The sequence below is a fragment of the Pan troglodytes genome, chromosome 7, assembly GCF_028858775.2.
Source record: "Pan troglodytes isolate AG18354 chromosome 7, NHGRI_mPanTro3-v2.0_pri, whole genome shotgun sequence".
Classification (NCBI taxonomy): domain Eukaryota; kingdom Metazoa; phylum Chordata; class Mammalia; order Primates; family Hominidae; genus Pan; species Pan troglodytes.
Genome location: NC_072405.2, coordinates 46,841,776 through 46,860,522, shown reverse-complemented (window position 1 = coordinate 46,860,522; position 18,747 = coordinate 46,841,776). Strand labels below are relative to the sequence as shown.

The window sequence follows — 18,747 nt, the reverse complement described above, 5'->3', positions numbered from 1 at the left end:
GAGTGCAGTGATGCATTCTCGGCTCACTGCAACCTCCACCTCCCAAATTCAAGCAATTCTCATGCGTTAGCCTCCTGAGTAGCTGGGATTACAGGCGTGCACCACCACACCCAGCTAATTTTTGTATTTTTAGTAGACGAGGAATTTCACCATGTTGGCCAGTCTGGTCTCAACTCCCCACCTCAGGTGATACGCCCGACTCAGCCTCCCAAAGTCCCGGGATTGTAGGTATGAGCCACCATGCCCTGGCACAAGGGTCTATCTTTGACCAATGGAACTGCAAATCAAGCCTCTTTTGTTACCAGAGTTACCTTGGATTTACCCTTACCTACTTGGTTTGGATAAATTGAGTTTGCATCAGATGGAGTCAGGCTTGATCAGTCCCTTATTTACTTCCCCCCACCCTGTTCTCTAATATCCAAAAACCTTGAGGCACTATTACATGCTAGCTACATTTCCTTGAGTAAAGTACTTAACCTCTTTGAGCCTCAGTTTCTCCATTGCATAAAAGGAATAATAAAACTTATCCCCCATAAGTTTATAGTGAGGAATGAATTAATTCCTCACTATAGTTCTAAATTAATTCTACTTAGGGCATCCTTGGTACATAGTGGGTGTTCAGTATTCATTTCATTTTCTCTTTTCTGATTCCTTTTGTAAAAGTAGAAAAATGAAAGAGAAATGTTGACTTCTTTTGATTTGAAATCATTAAAACATCTTAGTAAGCCTTGGGAGGGAGCTAGTGGTGTGGCATGTGTATCCCGCTGGCCAAGCACATGTGAACGAAGCCAAGAATCCAGGGGCTTTTCTGCCAGCCAGCACTGACTCACTTGCAAGGGGCCCTGCCTGGCTCGGGGGAGGCAGGGCTGAAGTACCACATTAGGGCATGTTCCGGGGAAGTAGATTCTCTGAATAACTTGGATGGCTCCCTGGAGCATTTAGGACAGAAGCCACCTGGAAAATAGAGATGGTCACCCCCATGTAGCCCTGACAGTGCCCAGAAAGTCTTGTCACTTGATAAATGTTAACAGCTATGATCCGTTCTTTAAGACCCTGGGGAGTTTTAAGTTTTACCCCTCCAGACCTGAGAAGGGTAAAGGGCTGCAGATTCTGTTCTTTTAACTGGGGCCAGTGTGAGCCATCTTTGACTCAGTGCTTGCAATAGACCTTGATTCTGCAGTGGGACCTCCCAGGCCCCCTTGCCCCCTGCAACTTCTGGACTCATATCCGTCAGACATCACTTGTCACCTTCCAGCATCAGGGAGAACTGGATCCCTCCTGGCTCCACACTCTTAGGCTCTTTGTAAGTAGCTGGTGAGGGTTTTCTTCTCTCTGCAAGGGAGGGTGGTAGAACTATGGATGTGATTCATACAATTTTAGAGACAAAAAGAAAGTACCCAGGAGGTCATTTATTTCAGCTGCTTCATTGCATAGGTCGGGGAGTTGAGCATGGAGTCCAGCAGCTACTAACTAGTTATCTCTGTACCTGGCTTCCATTTACTGGTCCTTAGCTTGTTCCATGATTCTTCATTGCCCCTTATTTCTCACCAGAGGGACTGGTTGGCCCTAGATGGAGTGGTCTTTTTAAAATTTTTTTTTTTAATTTTTTGAGACAGAGTCTCACTCTGTCACCTAGGCTGTAGTGCAGTGCCGCGATCTCGGCTCACTGCAACCTCCGCCTCCTGAGTTCAAGCAATTCTCCTGTCTCAGCCTCCTGAGTAGCTGGGATTACAGGTGTGTACCACTGTGCCCAGCTAATTTTTGTATTTTTAGTAGAGATGGGATTTCACCATATTGGCCAGGTTGGTCTCGAACTCCTGACCTCAAATGATCTGCCCACCTTAGCCTCCCGAAGTGCTGGGATTGCAGGTGTGAGCCACCGCACCTGGCCTGGGCAGAGTGAAGTCTTATGCTGGGGAGCCATCTGCATGCTCAAGCCTCCTGCAATTGTAGCACACTTTGTAAAACTGTTTCCCACAAAAGGGCAGAACTATTTGGGACTTTCATGAGACCATTCACTTTGTAGCACATACTACTTTGAAGTTTATACCTTGGAAAACCTCATGATGGTATTCCCAGGCTTGCACATAATCTGCACTCAAAACATAGCTGTAGAATTGAACTAAAGCATCCCTCTGTCCAATTAAGACCTATAACCTCTCTTTTTGAGACAGAATCTCGCTCTGTCACCCAGGTTGGAGTGCAGTGGTGCAATCTCAGCTCACTGCATCCTTCGCCTCCTGGATTCAAGCGATTCTCCTGCCTTAGCCTCCGAAGTAACTGGGACTACAGGTGCGCGCCACCACGCCTGGGTAATTTTTGTATTTTTAGTAGAGACGGGGTTTCGCCATGGCCAGGCTGGTCTCAAACTCCTGGCCTCAAGTGATCCTCCCGCCTCAGCCTCCCAAAGTGCTGGGATTACAGGGTGCACCACCACACCCAGCCAGGACCTACGATCTAATTCATTGTTGGGGTAGCTTCACAATTTTCTTCTGGACGCCTTAGTAAGTCCACACTTTAAGCAGCCACCACATGGCATACTTTACCTTCTGTTTTTCCTTTCCCCTCCCCTACCTAGACCCTCCTAACTTTTGGGGTTTTTTTCCTTTCCTCAGGGTCAGTTTGAAAAGGAGGATCGAGCTCACTGTGGAGTATCCATGGAGATGTGGAGCCTTGTCACCAACCTCTAACTGCAGAACTGGGATGTGGAGCTGGAAGTGCCTCCTCTTCTGGGCTGTGCTGGTCACAGCCACACTCTGCACCGCTAGGCCGTCCCCGACCTTGCCTGAACAAGGTAAGGTGCTGGCTGGGGGCAGCCTGGACTCCTGGGCCTTGGGAACAGGATGGGCTGGGAGGGAGGTGATACGGTTGCAGGTGATGTGGTCAACAGGGAAGGCTCCTTCCCAAGTGGAGCAAAGAACTCCCTTCCTGTAGGAGAAACTCTCAAGATATCTGGGTTGGTTCTGGTCTGGTTATAAACATAACTGACTTCATCAGAGGTTGGGGTCATGAAGGCTGGTGACATCCATTTACCTGAGATGACATGTTTGTGGGGGGTAATTTATGCTTTTCTCTTTCTGAGGAAAGAATATCTGATGAGGACCCTAGTGTCACACTTTAACATAGGTGATGTATAAAATGCAGCTGGTGGTGCAATGGGGAGAGAATGACCTTTGAATTTGCGTGTAGAACTTGGGTCGGACTACAGGGGATGTTGTAGGAGGTGAGAGCTTGCTAAAGACCTCTGACTTCTAGAAAATTGTTTCAAGGCCACATCTTCGCCAGGCATAGTGGGTCACACATGTAACCTCAGCACTCTGGGAGGCTAAGGCAAGAGGATCACTTGAGGCCAGGAGTTCAAGATCAGCCTAGGCAATATAGCGAGACCCCATCTCTACAAAAAAAAAGGAAATTAACTGGGTGTGGTGGTGCACACTGCTAGTCCCAGCTACTTGCTACTCAGGAGGCTGAGACAGGAAGATTGCATGATCCTAAGAGTTGAGGCTGCAGTGAATTATGATTGCACTACTGCGCTCCAGCCTGGGTGAAAAAAAGGCACATCTTCTATAAGGGTCAGCAGTCATGGCTTCATGCCTGCATTTTCCTATCCTTAACTGTGTCTCACAGGTTCTGTTTGGGGGCCTGCCAAGCGGTTTGCTTTGGATAGGTACTGTTTGAGGGGTTTTGAAGTGATTGAGACCCAGGAAGCGTAAAGGGGCATGGAGACCTATGGCGTGTTGGAAATTCAGAGCCATCATCGGTAACAGGAAGGACTTACCCCACCATTCTTGGGATCTGTGTGAGCTGTGAAAAGGCCTCTTGGGAGATTATAGGTACAGCATACCTGGTGGCTTTCGCGGGACTTTGAAAACTAATGTATGAGCATTTCTGCTGCCAGAGGATAGTGTGGTTCGTGACTCAGTGGCTGGTCACACAGAGAAGGTTGACACACAGTGGGTGAAAGGTTGGAGGTGCACGTGATGGGGTGGCTGTGTGCAAAAGGCTGCTGCTCAGCTGGTCAGGGACTCGTTTGAATGATGAGTGATGGGTGAGAATATGTGTCCTCTGGATGGAGTTGGGGATGAACAGGGAAAGTTGTGTGAGACTTTATAGAAGGTGCAGTGGCTAGAGCAGGCATATTCATGTTGCTGTCAGTAACAGAACCGAAGGCAAGGTCTGGGCTGGAGCATGGTGGGGACCCAAAGTGGGAGAGACTGTGTCTGCCCACAGGGAGTTTATGGTCAGGAGGGATGGGCAAGTACAGGGATAAGTAACACAAGACAGACTGTGTTTAAACCACCCAGTGAAGTTACAACCAGAGGTGGTGGGAATGCAGAGGAGGAGGGGAGCAGAGAGCACCTGAGATGGGCTTGAGTTCAGAAGGGGAAAAATGAAGGGCCCTCCAGGTTGAACAGCATGAGTGTTCAGAGGCAGCATGTATATGGTTTATGGAGAACGGTTTGCCTGGTGAGTAGGTAGCTCTGGGAAACAACACTTGGAAAAATTGGATTGAGTTAGCATATGGAAGGCTTAATGCCCTGCTAAGAAAACTATACTTAGGGCCGGGCATGGTGGCTCACGCCTGTAATCCCAGCACTTTGGGAGGCTGAGGCGGGTGGATCACAAGGTCAGGAGTTCGAGACCATCCTGCCTAACACGATGAAACCCCATCTCTATTAAAAATACAAAAAAATTAGCCGGGCGTAGTGGCAGGCGCCTGTAGTCCCAGCTACTCCAGCTCCAGTCTCCAGCTGAGGCAGGAGAATGGCGTGAACCCTGGAGGCAGAGCTTGCAGTGAGCCGAGATCGCGCCACTGCACTCCAGCCTGGGCAACAGAGTGAGACTCCGTCTCAAAAAAGAAATAGGCCAGGCGTGGATTATGCTGGTAATCTCAACACTTTGGGAAGCCGAGGCAGGAGGATTGCTTGAGCCAAGAAGTTTGAGACCAGCCTGGGCAACATGATGAGACCCTGTGTCTACAAAAAATAGAAAAATTAGCCAGGTGTGGTGGCACATGCTTGTAGTCCCTACTATTAGGGAGGCTGAGGTGGGAGGATCACTTGAACCTGGGAGGTAGAGGTTGCAGTGAGCCATGATCACACCGCTTCACTTCAGCCTGGGTGACAGAGTGAAACTCTGTCTAAAAAAAAAAAAAACAAGAAAAGAAAACTAGACTTAAATGGGTAGATGCTGGGAAACTTGAAAAGTTTTGAGCAAGTAGTGACACTATCAGCTTTCAGAAAGTTAATTTGGCAGCTCAGTGTGGATGGCTAGGAGGAAAGAGTGAGGTGCACCTGTGTTTGCATCCTGCTCTGCCACTTGACAGCTGCATTATTACTTCAACAAACTACTCAAACACCATACGTCACAGTTTGCTCATCTGTAAAACAGGGATAAATAATAAAGGGTTAAGTGGGGTAATCCAGATGAAGCACTTCCATGTAAGGTGTTAATAGTTGCTATTGCTGCCACTGCTGCTGCCAGAAGGATGAGGTTGAAGGTTATTTTGAGTGTCTGGCTAGAGGAAGTGCAGGTACTGACCAGGATGGGGACTGGGAGATGATAGAGGAAGGAAAAAGTAGTAAAGACACTACAGCAATAGCATCTGTGGGTTTAAGTAGGTTGGGTGTCAACTGTGGGCAACTGGAGACTGAGATGAGAGTGTAAAGGGAGTGAGTCAGAGTGGGAGGTTTGAGGGGAGTTTAGATTTGAATCCGCCAATTGTAGACAGCGATAAAGGAGTGGAAGAGTAGCAAGGACCTAGTTGAGGTTTGAGAATGTGAATTTATAATGGAGCCTAAAGTACTTTCTTTTTTTTGCAGCCCAAGAAGGGAGAAGTGGATCTCGGGCCTGGCTGCTTGTGAGCCAGCCCGACGGGATGAGTATAAGGAACTTTAGGGCCAGGGTGGGGGTGCTAGTAGAGGAGGGGGCTTCACGGAAGCTGCTGGGGCAGGGTGGAGGCTGGAACCTGGGGGCTGAAGATCTTGATGAGGACAAAGTACCGGCCCTGTGAACAGAAGAAAGGGAGTAAGAGAGGTGGATGGGGCTCTTAGGAGCCATGTACCCAGGAAGACTGACATTAAATGACCATTTTTTAAAAATCAACTTAATTTTCAAAGGCCCATTGGCTCCCACCTATAATCCCAGTACTGTGGGAGGCAGAGGCAGGAGGATCACTTGAGCCCAGGAGTTTAAGATCAGCTGGTTTTTTTTTGTTTGTTGGTTGGTTGGTTTTAAGAGACAGAGTTTCACTCTGTTGCCCAGGCTGGAATGCAGTGGCATGATCTTGGCTTACTGCAACCTCTGCCTCCCAGGTTCAAGCGATTCTCCTGCCTCAGCCTCCTAAGTAGCTGGAATTACAGGTGCTCACCACTATGCCTGGCTAATTTTTATATTTTTAGTAGAGATGGGTTTCACCAGGTTGGCCAGGTTGGCCTTGAACTCCTGACCTCAAGTGATCTGCCCACCTCGGCTTCCCAAAGTGCTGGGACTATAGGTGTGAGCCACCACACCTGGCCAAACCAACTTAATTTAGGTATAACAGTTTGGGCTATTGTAATAAAACTGCTGTGAACCTTCATGTGCAAGCCTGGGTGGGCACACATTTTCCTTGGACTGCCCTGGTTTTGATTTTGGCTCCACACCTTACTGACTGTTGGCTCTTGGGGAAGTTCCTCTTTGTGCCCTTTTATAAAATATATTGATAATGAATGTGTGCTCATAAGGTCATTGTGAATATCAAATAAGCATGTCTGCAGAGCTCATAGGACATTGCCTGGTCCGTAGGCCATGAGCAGTCAATGGCCGTTGTGGGTCCCTTTCCCTGGGCCTCCAGGGGAGACGGCACATGGCGAGGAGCATGTTGTTTCATGGGACACAGCAACGGAAAGCCCCTGCACTTGGAGAACAAGCCCCAGGTCTCTGTTTGGTGGAGTAAGCCCCCATCTCAGTGTGAGTGTGGTGCTTTCACATAGCCTGTCTCTCATGAGCTTTGTGACAGAACAGAGAACTGCTGTGCCCAGGACATTCTAAGGGGAGATCTGGCTTCATGCTTTGTAAGCTGTAAGGAACCTTGTAAGTGTAAAGTATATTGCATAGTCTTGGGCCTGCTGATTATTAAATAATAATGCTGATATTTTTTAATTAATTAATTAATTTGAGACGGAGTCTCTGTCGTGAGGCTGGAGTGCAGTGGCACGATCTTGGCTCACTGCAACCTCCACCTCCTGGGTTCAAGCGATTCTTCTGCCTCAGCCTCCCAAGTAGCTGGGATTACAGGCACGTGCCACCACGCCCAGCTAGTTTTTTTGTATATTTAGTAGAGACGGGGTTTCACCATGTTGGCCAGGATGGTCTCGGTCTCCTGACCTCGTGATCCGCCCACCTCGGCCTCCCAAAGTGCTGGGATTAGAGGTGTTAGCCACCATGCCTGGCCAATGCTGCTGTTGTCCTAAAAAAAAAATCATAGGGCGAGCACAGTGGCTCACACCTGTAATCCCAGCACTATGGGAGGCCGATGCAGGAGGATTGCATGAGCCCGGGAGTTCCAGACCAGCCTGGGCAACATAGCAAGACCCCATCTCTAAAAATTTTAAAAATTAGCTGGGTAACGTGGCACACATCGGCAGTCCTAGCTATTCAGGAGGCTGAGATGGGAGAATTGCTTGAGAGTTGCTTAAGCCCAGGAGTCGAGGCTACAGTGAGCTATAATCAAGCCACTGCACTCCAGCCTGGGGTCAGAAGGAGACCCTGTCTTTAAAAAAAAGAAGAAACACATTATAATCTATGTATTAAGGGCTTTGTCCAAAAGGTGAGAGCAAACCACCCAAAACCCTTTTCACACTGAGTTTTCCCCATTTAAAAGGCCTTGCTGTGATTTTAAGTGTGTGTGGTGTGTGTGTGTGTGTGTGTGTGTGTGTGTGTGTGTGTGTGTGTGTGTGGTGTCTGTCGGGAGCCCCTCCCCACTGAGCGCAGTGCCAACGCCCCTCAGTCTGCAAGTGCTCCTGAGGGATTGGGGAGGGCCTGGAGTTTCTGGCTGTCCTTGGAAAGTTGATTTAATAAGGGTTCCAGGAAAACCAGCCTCCCTCCCCTCTCCCTCTCCTTCCCCTCCTTTGGTTTGGGATCTTACAGAGCCTCAGCTTGTTTCAGATCAGGCTTTGAGAGTGGTGAGGGAGTTGTTTGGAAAGACTGAAGCCGGTTTCAGATGATAAGCACCAACATTCTGAGCTTGCAGAGGGTGCATTTGTCTGTCTTTTGCAATAAGTCAAGTCTTGGTGGGGAAAGCCAGTGAGTGAGTACAACACTGCTTGCAAGGCCACTGCTGGTAGTTGGGGTGGGGGTCCTGCCCCCTTTTCAGCAGTACTGTGGGTTAAACACCCCAGTGCTCAGAAAACCTGCAGCTCAGAAGTGATTTAATGGGCTGAGTTTTACAGCTCCTCCCACCCACCCAGATTTGAAGGAGTCTGGTGGCTTGTTAGAGGAGGGAGAGGTTGCACTTAATGGAAAAACCGCACATTTCCATTCTGGCCTCAAGCCCCCTGGATGCCCTGTGTGCACCACAAAGCGGGGCTTTGTCTCTGTGTTTTGCAGAAACCTGCACCTATGGGGGAGAGGCTGTGCGTGGTGCCAGAGCCATTGCCTAGCCTCAGATCATAGGGCCCTTGCAGGTCCTCCATCCCTGGGCGTCTCCAGCTGCCTTTGGCCCAAAGGGGTGTGCATTTCAGCCTGGCTGCAGGGAGAGTCTCAAATAGGTACTACAGGTTTGGTAGTGGGACACCCTCTGTTCCACTATCAGACCTGTAGTCTAGCATCTACACTGGACTGTGGTCCTGTGTCCCAAGGCTGCCTTGGGACACAGGCAGGACCCTCCCCTACTCCCACCCCATCTCCAGCATAATTTCTTATGATGAAAAGAACTTGTTTGCTTCTCATTCACCCTGGATGGTAAGAGGAGTTTCTTCATCCCCTGCCAGAAGGCGAATGGAATTCCATGGAGCAAAAGGTGATGTCAGATGACCCACTTGAGAACAAGGGTGGAGGATTTAGGCCTCTAGAAATCTGCAAGGTGCTAAGCTCATAACAGGTTTCCCCAGAGGATCAGCTCTATCCCACTTCCCCTGGAGAAGTGGCTCCAGTGCCTGGAAGGGGTGTTTGCAAGTGTTCAGAGCTGGACAGGGAGGACCCAGCCCTCGGCCTGTGAGAGAATGTGAGGACGCTCATGTGGCCCTCTTGATCAAGCTGGGGCAAGCGCAGCAAAGCCACTCCGAGGCTGTGTTCTTGGCTCCGGCTTCTGCATTGCTACACCATTAGCTTCACTGATTTTCCACTCTGGCTCTGCCAGGCCCGCTCCCTGAAGTCAGGGAGGAGGAATTTCTCAGGGAAGAACAAATGGCTGTCCAGAGATCTTGCTGCCAGTGGGGGAAGGGAGGGATCCCAAACAAAGACTCTGTCAGGGTTTCCATCACCTGGTTCCTGTGACTACCTGGAGTCGGGTCAGCAGGAACTGGAGAGACAGCATCAGGGATTCTTTGGGAACCTGTGGCCCCAGCACGGAGGGGTGTTTGCTCCTGGCCAGGCAGAAGCAGTGAGTGATGGCTTGTGTCTGGGCGGTGATGGATGGCCCTGGGAGAAGTGAGTCCTGGGGAGTCATTATCCGGGAGGGCGAGGTCTGGGGTCAGAGAGCCCGACCAGCAGCTGGCCCTATTTTCACAATGCCTCGTTCCTCCGGGGCCACTGGGGGCTCCAACTCACCCTGTAGACACCACCTTTGCCTCTTTCTTCCTTCCCTGAGGCTTGGAAATGAGACAACTGTTTCCCTGTTGACCGGGGAAGTCCAGCTGCTCTCATTCTCCTGGGCTCCTGAACGGGGCGGCCCAGGCCTTTCTCCTGGGCCTGGCTCTTTCACCAACTTGCAGGCAGGCAATCCCTTCTCCCCACCCACCATACTCCCCAGCCCCACTGCACCCTAAATAATTAAGCTGAAAGCTAACTGCCCTACCTGGATCTGAAGGGCCTGGGCTAAATCCCAAACTGTTTCCTCCTAGGAGAAGCCTGCTGGAGTCTGGGCCACTTCTGACCTTGGGGTTTGCTCTGACTTACAGCTGGTGGCAGCCAAGTAGCAGGGCCAATTGCCCTAACCCCGCCTCCCCGGTAGTGGGCCTGTTGCCTCTTAGCATTGCCAGTGTGGCACCAAGAGACATTGAACTTCTACCCTCAGAGTTCCCTCCCTTCTCCTGTTTCTTGGCTCACAACAGTTCTTGCCTTTCCACTTGCCAAACAGGTATCTACTGCCTTCATGTAAAGCATTTGTGCCCTGCAAACTAGGGGCTGTGGGGTGAGGGCTCTGTGTAGCTGGTTTCAGGCACTGAGAAAGATCCACCCTGGCAGAGCTTGAAACTCCACGCCCTCTCCTCGTTCACATGCTGTGGCGTGGCTGAGCCTCCCGGGATGGGTTGTGTAAAAGGAGAATGGTGGGGTGGGGGCTGTGCCATTTGTGTTCCCAGGCCCTGGACATGGAGACACATGGAGCCTGAAGTGGGTGAGAGGGTCAAGGAGTTCCGCAAAGAGTAGACTTAGTGGTTACGAGGTTGGGCAGGGAAAGAGGTCAGAAACAGCAACACTGAGGTTTCTAGGAGTTAGCCAACAGTGAACATTGAATTCAGAGCTTAGCCCTTCGTCACTTTTCTCTAGGATCAAAAACTAGCTTCTGGCTAATGGTCCATTCATTCACTGATTTTTTTTCACTCATTCATTTATTCATTCATCTAGTCAAGCAAGTCTCTTCCTTTTTCTGTAAATACAATGTATACTTTATACATTGTTTTATCCTGGTCCCTTAGCTGGAAATATCTGTTCCTGTCCTTTTCTTCCTTTTCACTTTTTATAATTCCTGCTCAAATCTTAGTTTAAGGTTTAGCTTGGGTTTAGATTAAAGCTTAACTTAAGGGCCACCTCCCTTTTGAAGCCTTCCCCTATCTCCAAATTAATTACCCCATTTTTTCTCTTTTTCTTTTTTCTGTGTTTTTTTTTCTCCTGAGACCTAGTCTCGCTCTGTTGCCCAGGCTAGAGTGCAGTGGAGTGATCATGGCTCACTGCAACCTCAACCTCCTGGGATCAAGCGATCCTCTGGCCTCAGCCTCCTAAAGTGTTAGGATTACAGGCATGAGCCACCATGCCCTTTTGAGATGTAGTCTTGCTTAGTCATCCAGGCTGGAGTGCAGTGGCGCGATCTCGGCTCACTGCAACCTCTGCCTCCCAGGTGCTAGCGATTCTTCTGCCTCAGCCTCCCGAGAAGCTGGGATTACAGGCACCCACCACCATGCCCAGCTAATTTTGTATTTTTTGTAGAGACAGGTTTTCGCCATGTTGGCCAGTCTGGTCTTGAGCTCCTGACTTCAAGTGATCCACCCGCCTCAGCCTCCCAAAGTGCTGGGATTACAGGCGTGAGCCACCACACCTGGCCTCTTTTTAACTTTCATTCTAACACTTACTTTACTCTGCCTCACATTATGTGGAGTTTTTAATAGATGTCTGTTTACTCCACTAGAGCAAAGTTCTCTATAGTCAGCAAGTATATCTTTATCACTCTTTTAAAAACATTAGTGTTTAGGCTGGGCGCGGTGGCTCACTCCTGTAATCCCAGCACTGGCCAGCCTGGCGAAACCCTGTCTCTACTAAAAATACAAAAATTAGCTAGGTGTGGTGGCACGCACCTATAATCCCATCTACTCAGGTGGCTGAAGCAGGAGAATCACTTGAACCCGCGAGGCGGAAGTTGCAGTGAGCCGAGATCGCACCACTTCACTCCAGCCTGGGCAAAAGAGCGAAACTCCGTCTCAAAAAAAAAAACAAAAAATTGGTGTTTTGTTAGATAATCTGGGTTCATCTTTCAAAATTCAGAAAATACAGACCTGTAAAGAGGAAAAGAAAGACTCCTATAATTCCATCATTCAAAAGCAATCACTGTTAACTGAATTTATTATTTTAGACTTTTTTCTTGCATTTATGTAAACCTGACTTTTCAGAATTAGGATTTATACTGTATACGATGTTTTGTGACTGATATCAGCATTTAGAGCCATACAGAGAATGTTTTTCATTATGCTTAAGAACTACATAATGTTCCATTGTGTGGGTGTACAAAATTGATCCAGTTCTCTACATTTGGGCATTTAGGTTATTTTCAATAGTTTGCATTCAATAGAACATATTCTTACAAATAAAATCTGTCCATGTATCCAAGGATAGTTCCATTTGTTTTAAGTTTTGATTTTATCACTATTACATCACTATACCAAATATCCCCCAAAAGATTATACCAGTAAATGTCTTTTAAAATATAATAATAAATACCAGCCAGGTGCAGTTGCTCACACCTATAATCCCAGCACTTTGGGAGGCCGAGGCAGGCAGATCACTTAAGGTCAGGAGTTTGAGACCAGCCTTGGTAACATGGCGAAACCCTTCTCTACTAAAAATACAAAAATTAGCCGGTCATGGTGGCGGCCACCTGTAGTCCCAGCTACTCAGGAGGCTGAGGCAGGAGAATAGCTTGAACCCAGGAGGTGGAGGTCACAGTGAGCTGAGATTGCACCACTGCACTCCAACCTGGGCGACAGAGCAAGGCTCAGTCTCAAAAGTAATAATAATAAATATCATCTCCACACTCTGCATGCTTGACATTTTCCCATTTTTACAATGATTCCATAGACATAGGTTTTATGACCATAATCAGATGAGTAAACTGAGGTTTGAGGGGTTAAGTAACCTATCTTAAGTTTATATAGTGGGTGAGGGGTGGAACTAGGATTTAAACTCAGGTGGTTCTGCTATAGTTTTTTTTTCCCATTGTATTACACTATTTTTCTATATCAAATTGGGTTTCCCCACAAAATCTAGGTGGACCAACTTCTGAATGTAAACATTGCTGGCTCAGTCCCCTTTGTCTCACAGGAGTCAGGCATCCCCTCCCTTTGTCAGGTGTGTGTGTGTGTGTGTGTGTGTGTGTTTGCTTGCAGTAATATCTCCTGTGGCATTCTGTAGAGAGGTTACACATCAGTCACAGGTCTGTGAGCTGCCTTAATGAACAAGGTTCCCTAGCCTAGAATAATCAATGGAACAAAATCCCCATGGACACTGCCATTTCCACTGTTGCCAGAGACCTACTTGGAGAAGGTTCCCAAGGTGTCAGATCCGACACCTGAGTTTTCTTTATAGGTCACAGTTAACCTAGAATGTGTGGTAGGGGTATTGCCTGGACGCATAAACTAGATTGCTTCTAATATGGATGTGGTCCAACAATCTCTGATGAATGGAAGTAAACATATCAAAAGCTTCAGAGGCTGGGACATTAACATTTTTTTAAGGCTACTAGTGTTTTTTTAAAATAATGAAGAAGGGCCAGGCGCAGTGGCTCACACCTGTAATCCCAGCACTTTGGGAGGCCGAGGTGGACAGATAGAATGAGCTCAGAAGACCCGCTCAGGCAACATGGCATAAACCCCATCTCTACAAAAAATACAAAAAATTACCTGGGCGTGGTGGTGGGCGCCTGTAATCCCAGCTACTCGGGAGGCTAAGGTAGGAGGATCACCTAGGCCTGGTGTGGTGGGTCACACCTGTAATCCTAGCACTTTTGGGGGCCGAGGTGGGCCTGAGCTCAGGAGTTCGAGACGAGCCTGGGCAACACGGTGAAACCCCGTTTCTACTAAAATACAAAAAACTAGCCGGGTGTGGTGGCGGGCGCCTGTAATCCCAAGTACTCGGGAGGCTGAGGCGGGAGAATCGCTTGAACCAGGGAGTCAGAGGTTGCAATGAGCCGAGATTGTGCCACTGCACTGCAGCCTGGCTACATAGCAAGACTTCCTCTTAAAAAAAGAAAAAAAAAAAATGGTGGGAGAGGGCTGAGTCAGTTTGCCTTGGAGGCATGGGGGAGGAGAAGGATGTGAACAGGGAAGTGATCTAAGAGCTTCCCTAGGAAGGAAGGACACCCTTTTCCTGGAATGCTCTCCTGCTCTGCCACAGCTTTCAGTCAATTATCACTGCCTTTAGAATGCTGATCAGCACTCCAGCCCTTCAGAAGTGTCCTTCTGCTCCTCTGGTGTCAAACTCCAGAGTTTACTTTTGGAATTAAGGTTTATTTTCCTTAGGTTTTAGGAAGTAGCTTTTGAACCTTAGAAGAGTCAGTTTCCTTTACTAACTACTGAATGAAGTTAGGCATTCAAAACTTGGGTAGTCATGATTTGAAGTGTCACTTGCAGCCAGGCACAGTGGCTCACCTGTAATCCCAGCATTTTGGGTGGTTGAAGCGGGCAGATCACCTGAGGTCAGGAGTTCAAGCCCAGCCTGGCCAACATAGTGTCTCTACTAAAAATATTAAAAAAAAAAAAAAAATAGGCGGGCGTGATGGCAGGCGCCTGTAATCCCAGCTACTCTGGAGGCTGAGACAGGAGAAGCACTTGAATCCAGGAGGCGGAGGTTTCAGTGAGCCAAGATTGCACCATTGCACTCCAGCCTGGGCAACAGAGTGAGACTCCGTTCCCCAAAAAATGAAATGTCAATTTCATTGAGACTGTATGAATGCCTGGCATGCACTTGAAAGTGATGTTTATTTTATAATTTTAGCCCTTCTTCACTACCCCAAGCTCCCAATGCATTTAAAAAATTTATTGGCCTAGCCATTCTCATGGGGTAATATATCGTGACCATCAAAAGATGACACTAAAGTGAATCCTCCATGTATAGCTGGGCTTTCTGCCAGCCTTAGATTCTGGAGAAGCACCCCAGGCCAGGGAGAACGGGTGAAGAGGAGAAGCATTTATTGAAGGTGCTGGTAGCCGGAGCCCTGAGACCAACACAGAATCGTTTTTTCTGAAGGACAACTCAAGGACAGTTGAGGGCTCTTCACTTCCCTCACATCAGAGGGAGCTTTGTGCTCACGATGGGCACGGAAAGGGATACCAGTAAGCGATGCCCCTCTATCATCTCACAAGATCCAGCTGAAACAGGACATTGGTTAGGGCTGGGACAGGGTCAGTCAGCCTTCTCATTTTACAGTGGAGGAAGCTGAGGCTTGAGAGGGGAGGTGACTTGCCTGAGGTCACACAGTAAGTGATCAGCTGTCATCTGAGTGATTTCTTCAGGTACTCTCTCTGGCTGGACCCAGCCAGTGACAACTACCTGTGGCTCAAGCTGAGTTTGGGACTAAATGGTTTTACAAGGACCTCAAAGTATACTCTCTCTCTTCTAGTAGGACATGGGGAATACTGACTTCGCTGAGAGTAAGGGCTCTTTTCCCAGGATTGTTCTAGATCCCCAGATCACTGGAACCCTGAGCATAGATACTAGGCTTTAGCTTCCTGGCTACCACAGAGCCACACACTCTCAGGTAGAAAAATCCCTAAACTGGCTGGGCATGGTGGCTCATGCCAGTAATCCCAGCACTTTTGGAGGCCCAGGCAGGTGGATCACCTGACGTCAGGAGTTCAAGACCAGCCTGGCCAACATGGTAAAACCCTGTCTCTACAAAAAAAAAAAAAAAAAAAAAAAATTTAGCCACGCGTGGTGGCAAGTGCCTATACTCCCAGCTGCTTGGGGGGCTGAGGTGGGGGGATCACTTGAGCCAGGGAGGTGGAAGCTGCAGTGAGCTGAAATCATGGCACTGTTCTTTAGCCTGGGCTACAGAATGAGACCCTGTCTCAAAGAAAAAAAAAAAAAAAAACCCGAACCATGTTTTTAATTTCTTAAAACTGAGAGTACTAAATGCTCAACGTTCATGTTGTGTGCATAAAAGTGAGACTGAAGGATGAATGTGTGGTGTATGGATAGATGGGATGTGAATGAAGCAGTCTCTGGGTCCAAGCTCTTCTGGAAATTTGTGGAACAGACCAGTGGTCCCAGATTTTTAGATTTCATAGGCCAGTAAAATTTCCCTCCAGATTTTTGGAACCAACAAAGGATCATCAACTTTTTTGCCAAGTAAGAACGTTTTTAATAAACTAATGCTGCCTGCTACCATTACCACCTGATTCTTTTTTTTTTTGAGACAGTTTCATTCTTGTTGCCCAGGCTGGGGTGCAATGGTGCGATCTCAGCTCACTGCAACCTCCACCTCCTGAGTTCACGCAGTTCTCCTGCCTCAGCCTCCTGAGTAGGTGGGATTACAGGCATTCGCCACCACACCTGGCTCATTTTGTATTTTTAGTAGACACGGGGTTTCTCCATGTTGGTCAGGCTGGTCTCGAACTCCTAACCTCATGTGATCCGCCCACCTCAGCCTCCCAAAGTGCTGGGTTTACAGGCGTGAGCCACCGAGCCCAGGGCCATCTAATTCTTTTGTTGTGGTAAAATATATGTAACATAAAACTAACCATTTTAACTATTTTTATTTTTTTAAGTTAAATTGATTATGTAATGTTTTTGAGACAGGGTCTCACTTTGTCACCCAGGCTGGAGTGCAGTGTTGCTATCTCAGCTTACTGCAGCCTCGACCTCCCGGGCTCAAGAGATCCTCCCACCTCAGCCTCCCAAGTAGCTGGGACCACAGGTGCACGCTACCATGCCTGGCTAATTTTGTTCTTCTTCTTCTTTTTTTTTTTTTTTGTAGAGATGAGGTCTCACTTTGTTGCTCAGGCTGATCTCTAACTCCTGGACTCAAACAATCCTCTCACCTCAGCCTCCCGAAGTATTGGAGTTAAGAGATGTGAGCCACTGTGCCCGGCCAATTTTTAAATTTGTAATTGAAGCATAATGGTTATGTATAATCGTCGGGTACGGTATGATGTTTTGATCCACGCACACATTATGTAACGACCAAATCATGGTAATTGCTGTATTGTATCCATCACTTTAAATATTTATCATTTCTTTGTGGTGCATTTTCACCATTTTTATGTATACAGTTTTGTAGCATAAAGTTTATTCACGCTGTGTAGCCATCACCACCATCCATTTCACCTTCCCTGACACCCTACCTGTTCAACGCTAACTCCCCCTTCTCCCCTCTTCCAGCCCCTTGGTAACCACTATTCTACAGCTTTTCATTTTCAAAGTATGTTTTATTGTCTTTAGTCTCATCGTGTGAAACCTTAAGAGAATTTCTTTACGGTGGAGAAAAAGTAACTTTATGAAGCCCATTCCTTTCTCTACTCTGGAGAGGCTGGTGACCCAGCCCTACCATTGCAGGAATGAGACGGGATTGCGGGGATATGGCGGGCACTTGGGGTGCTGAGAGTCCAGGTGAACTGTGAGCTCAAGCACCCATGGCGGTCTTGGGGGACCAGAAGACACATCCTGAAACAGCTGAAGCCTCTACTAATTCATCAGCAAGTTTAGGGAGCGGCAACTTTTCCCTGCCCAGCTGCTGGCGTTTCCTTCCCCATACAATTTCTGCTGAGTTTGGGGGAGGGGAGGTTGTTCGAGAGGCCCCGGCTGGGAGAGGTGGGGGGAGGGCGATACATTCTTTTCCTTAAGGAACCTGACCGAACTTTAAGGTCAGAGCTCAGTGGAGAGTGGGAGCTGCAGGGTTACCTCTTTGCCGTTGATTCATCTCTCCACCCTCCCCCACTCTTAATGATCTTTCCATTACAGAACCCAGACCAGGAAGTGCATGACAGGTCGCAGCTGCAGACACATGGCTGGGAGGCCTGGGCTCCGGGCCAGTGGTGGGAGAGTCTGAGCTCCCCTCCAGCAGTGGGACCCCTACACACACACACACACACACACACACATACACACACACACACACACACACACACACCACTTTAACAACTTGGTGGAAGATGTTCTTTCTTATGGACTGTCACAGGTGATGACGAGTTGGACTTTGCTTTGAGTTTAGGATGTGATTTATATTATAATAAAGGCAGGAGAAGACACTCCCCCCGCCCCGGTCCAACCTGAGTGTTTAGATCCCCCCAACTTACAGTCCACCTAAGTGGTCCTTACCAGATCCTGGGAGCTTTCTATTATCGTGCAGATGCCCCAACTTCTTTTCCCAAAATAGGACCCACCCAATATGGCCTTAGAAGCTTCCCAAGGTATCCGGGGCAGTTGCTAGTCACAGTCTTAATGTCTCCGAAATAGTATGTTTTCCTCTCTATGTTTCTATTAAAATGTCAGCCCCAAAACATGTTTCTGGGTGGAGGTCTAGGTGCAACAGCACAGCCTTTGCAAATACAGATAGACTTGGGTTCAAGTCATAATAGATGAGTTGAGCCTCTCATTTTTCAGTCTTCATTGGGGATGGCTCTTTACATTTGCAAGTTGTTCAGGAAATGTTAATTGACCCTAAACTGTGTCCTAGGGGGCAGTTGTCACACAGGAGTTTCTGTCTTCACCGCCAGCTGTGTCCTTGGCTTCCTTCCCTGAATCTGCCAAGGCTGGATTCTGGTGCCAAATGTGAAATGGTGACACAAACTTCTAGGAACTGTGAGCTTGGACGGCCCTCCTCCATAGCCGCAGGGCATCTACCTTTGCTCTTCTTGGATGAGTGAATGAACTTCCCTCTTTCCAGAGCAATGCTTTCTTCCTGTTTAGATAGGAGGGAGAGAAGCAAAGTGTATTGGGAATAGGTTGAGCAAAAGAGTGTAGTAAGAGTTTTCTGTACAGCTCTGTCCTTAATGTATCAGTAAACAATAGGGTGAGAACTTTTGCTGGGGAGAGAGGAAGGAGGGAAATTTCTTTTAAGACAACTCTTGGGTGCATTCCTTTGTTAATCACTTAATTACAGCCCTTCTCCCAGTGAGGTAG

The 18,747-nt window shown here is 48.1% G+C and overlaps 1 protein-coding gene across 18 annotated transcripts in view; it reads left to right on the top strand.

Annotated features, from left to right (window-relative positions):
* FGFR1 (fibroblast growth factor receptor 1) overlaps positions 1-18,747 on the top strand; it is a 57,465-nt gene that overhangs the window by 8,473 nt on the left and 30,245 nt on the right. For 16 of the 18 annotated variants that reach the window (XM_063817019.1, XM_009455214.5, XM_063817016.1 and 13 more), the window contains exon 2: positions 2,616-2,794. In XM_063817019.1, the coding sequence (XP_063673089.1) occupies positions 2,704-2,794 (91 nt within the window). In that variant the 5' untranslated portion in view covers positions 2,616-2,703. Of the gene's footprint in view, positions 1-657; positions 1,304-2,615; positions 2,795-18,747 lie in introns of those variants that run through there. The other 2 variants (XM_063817010.1, XM_063817020.1) reach the window with 2 other exon arrangements.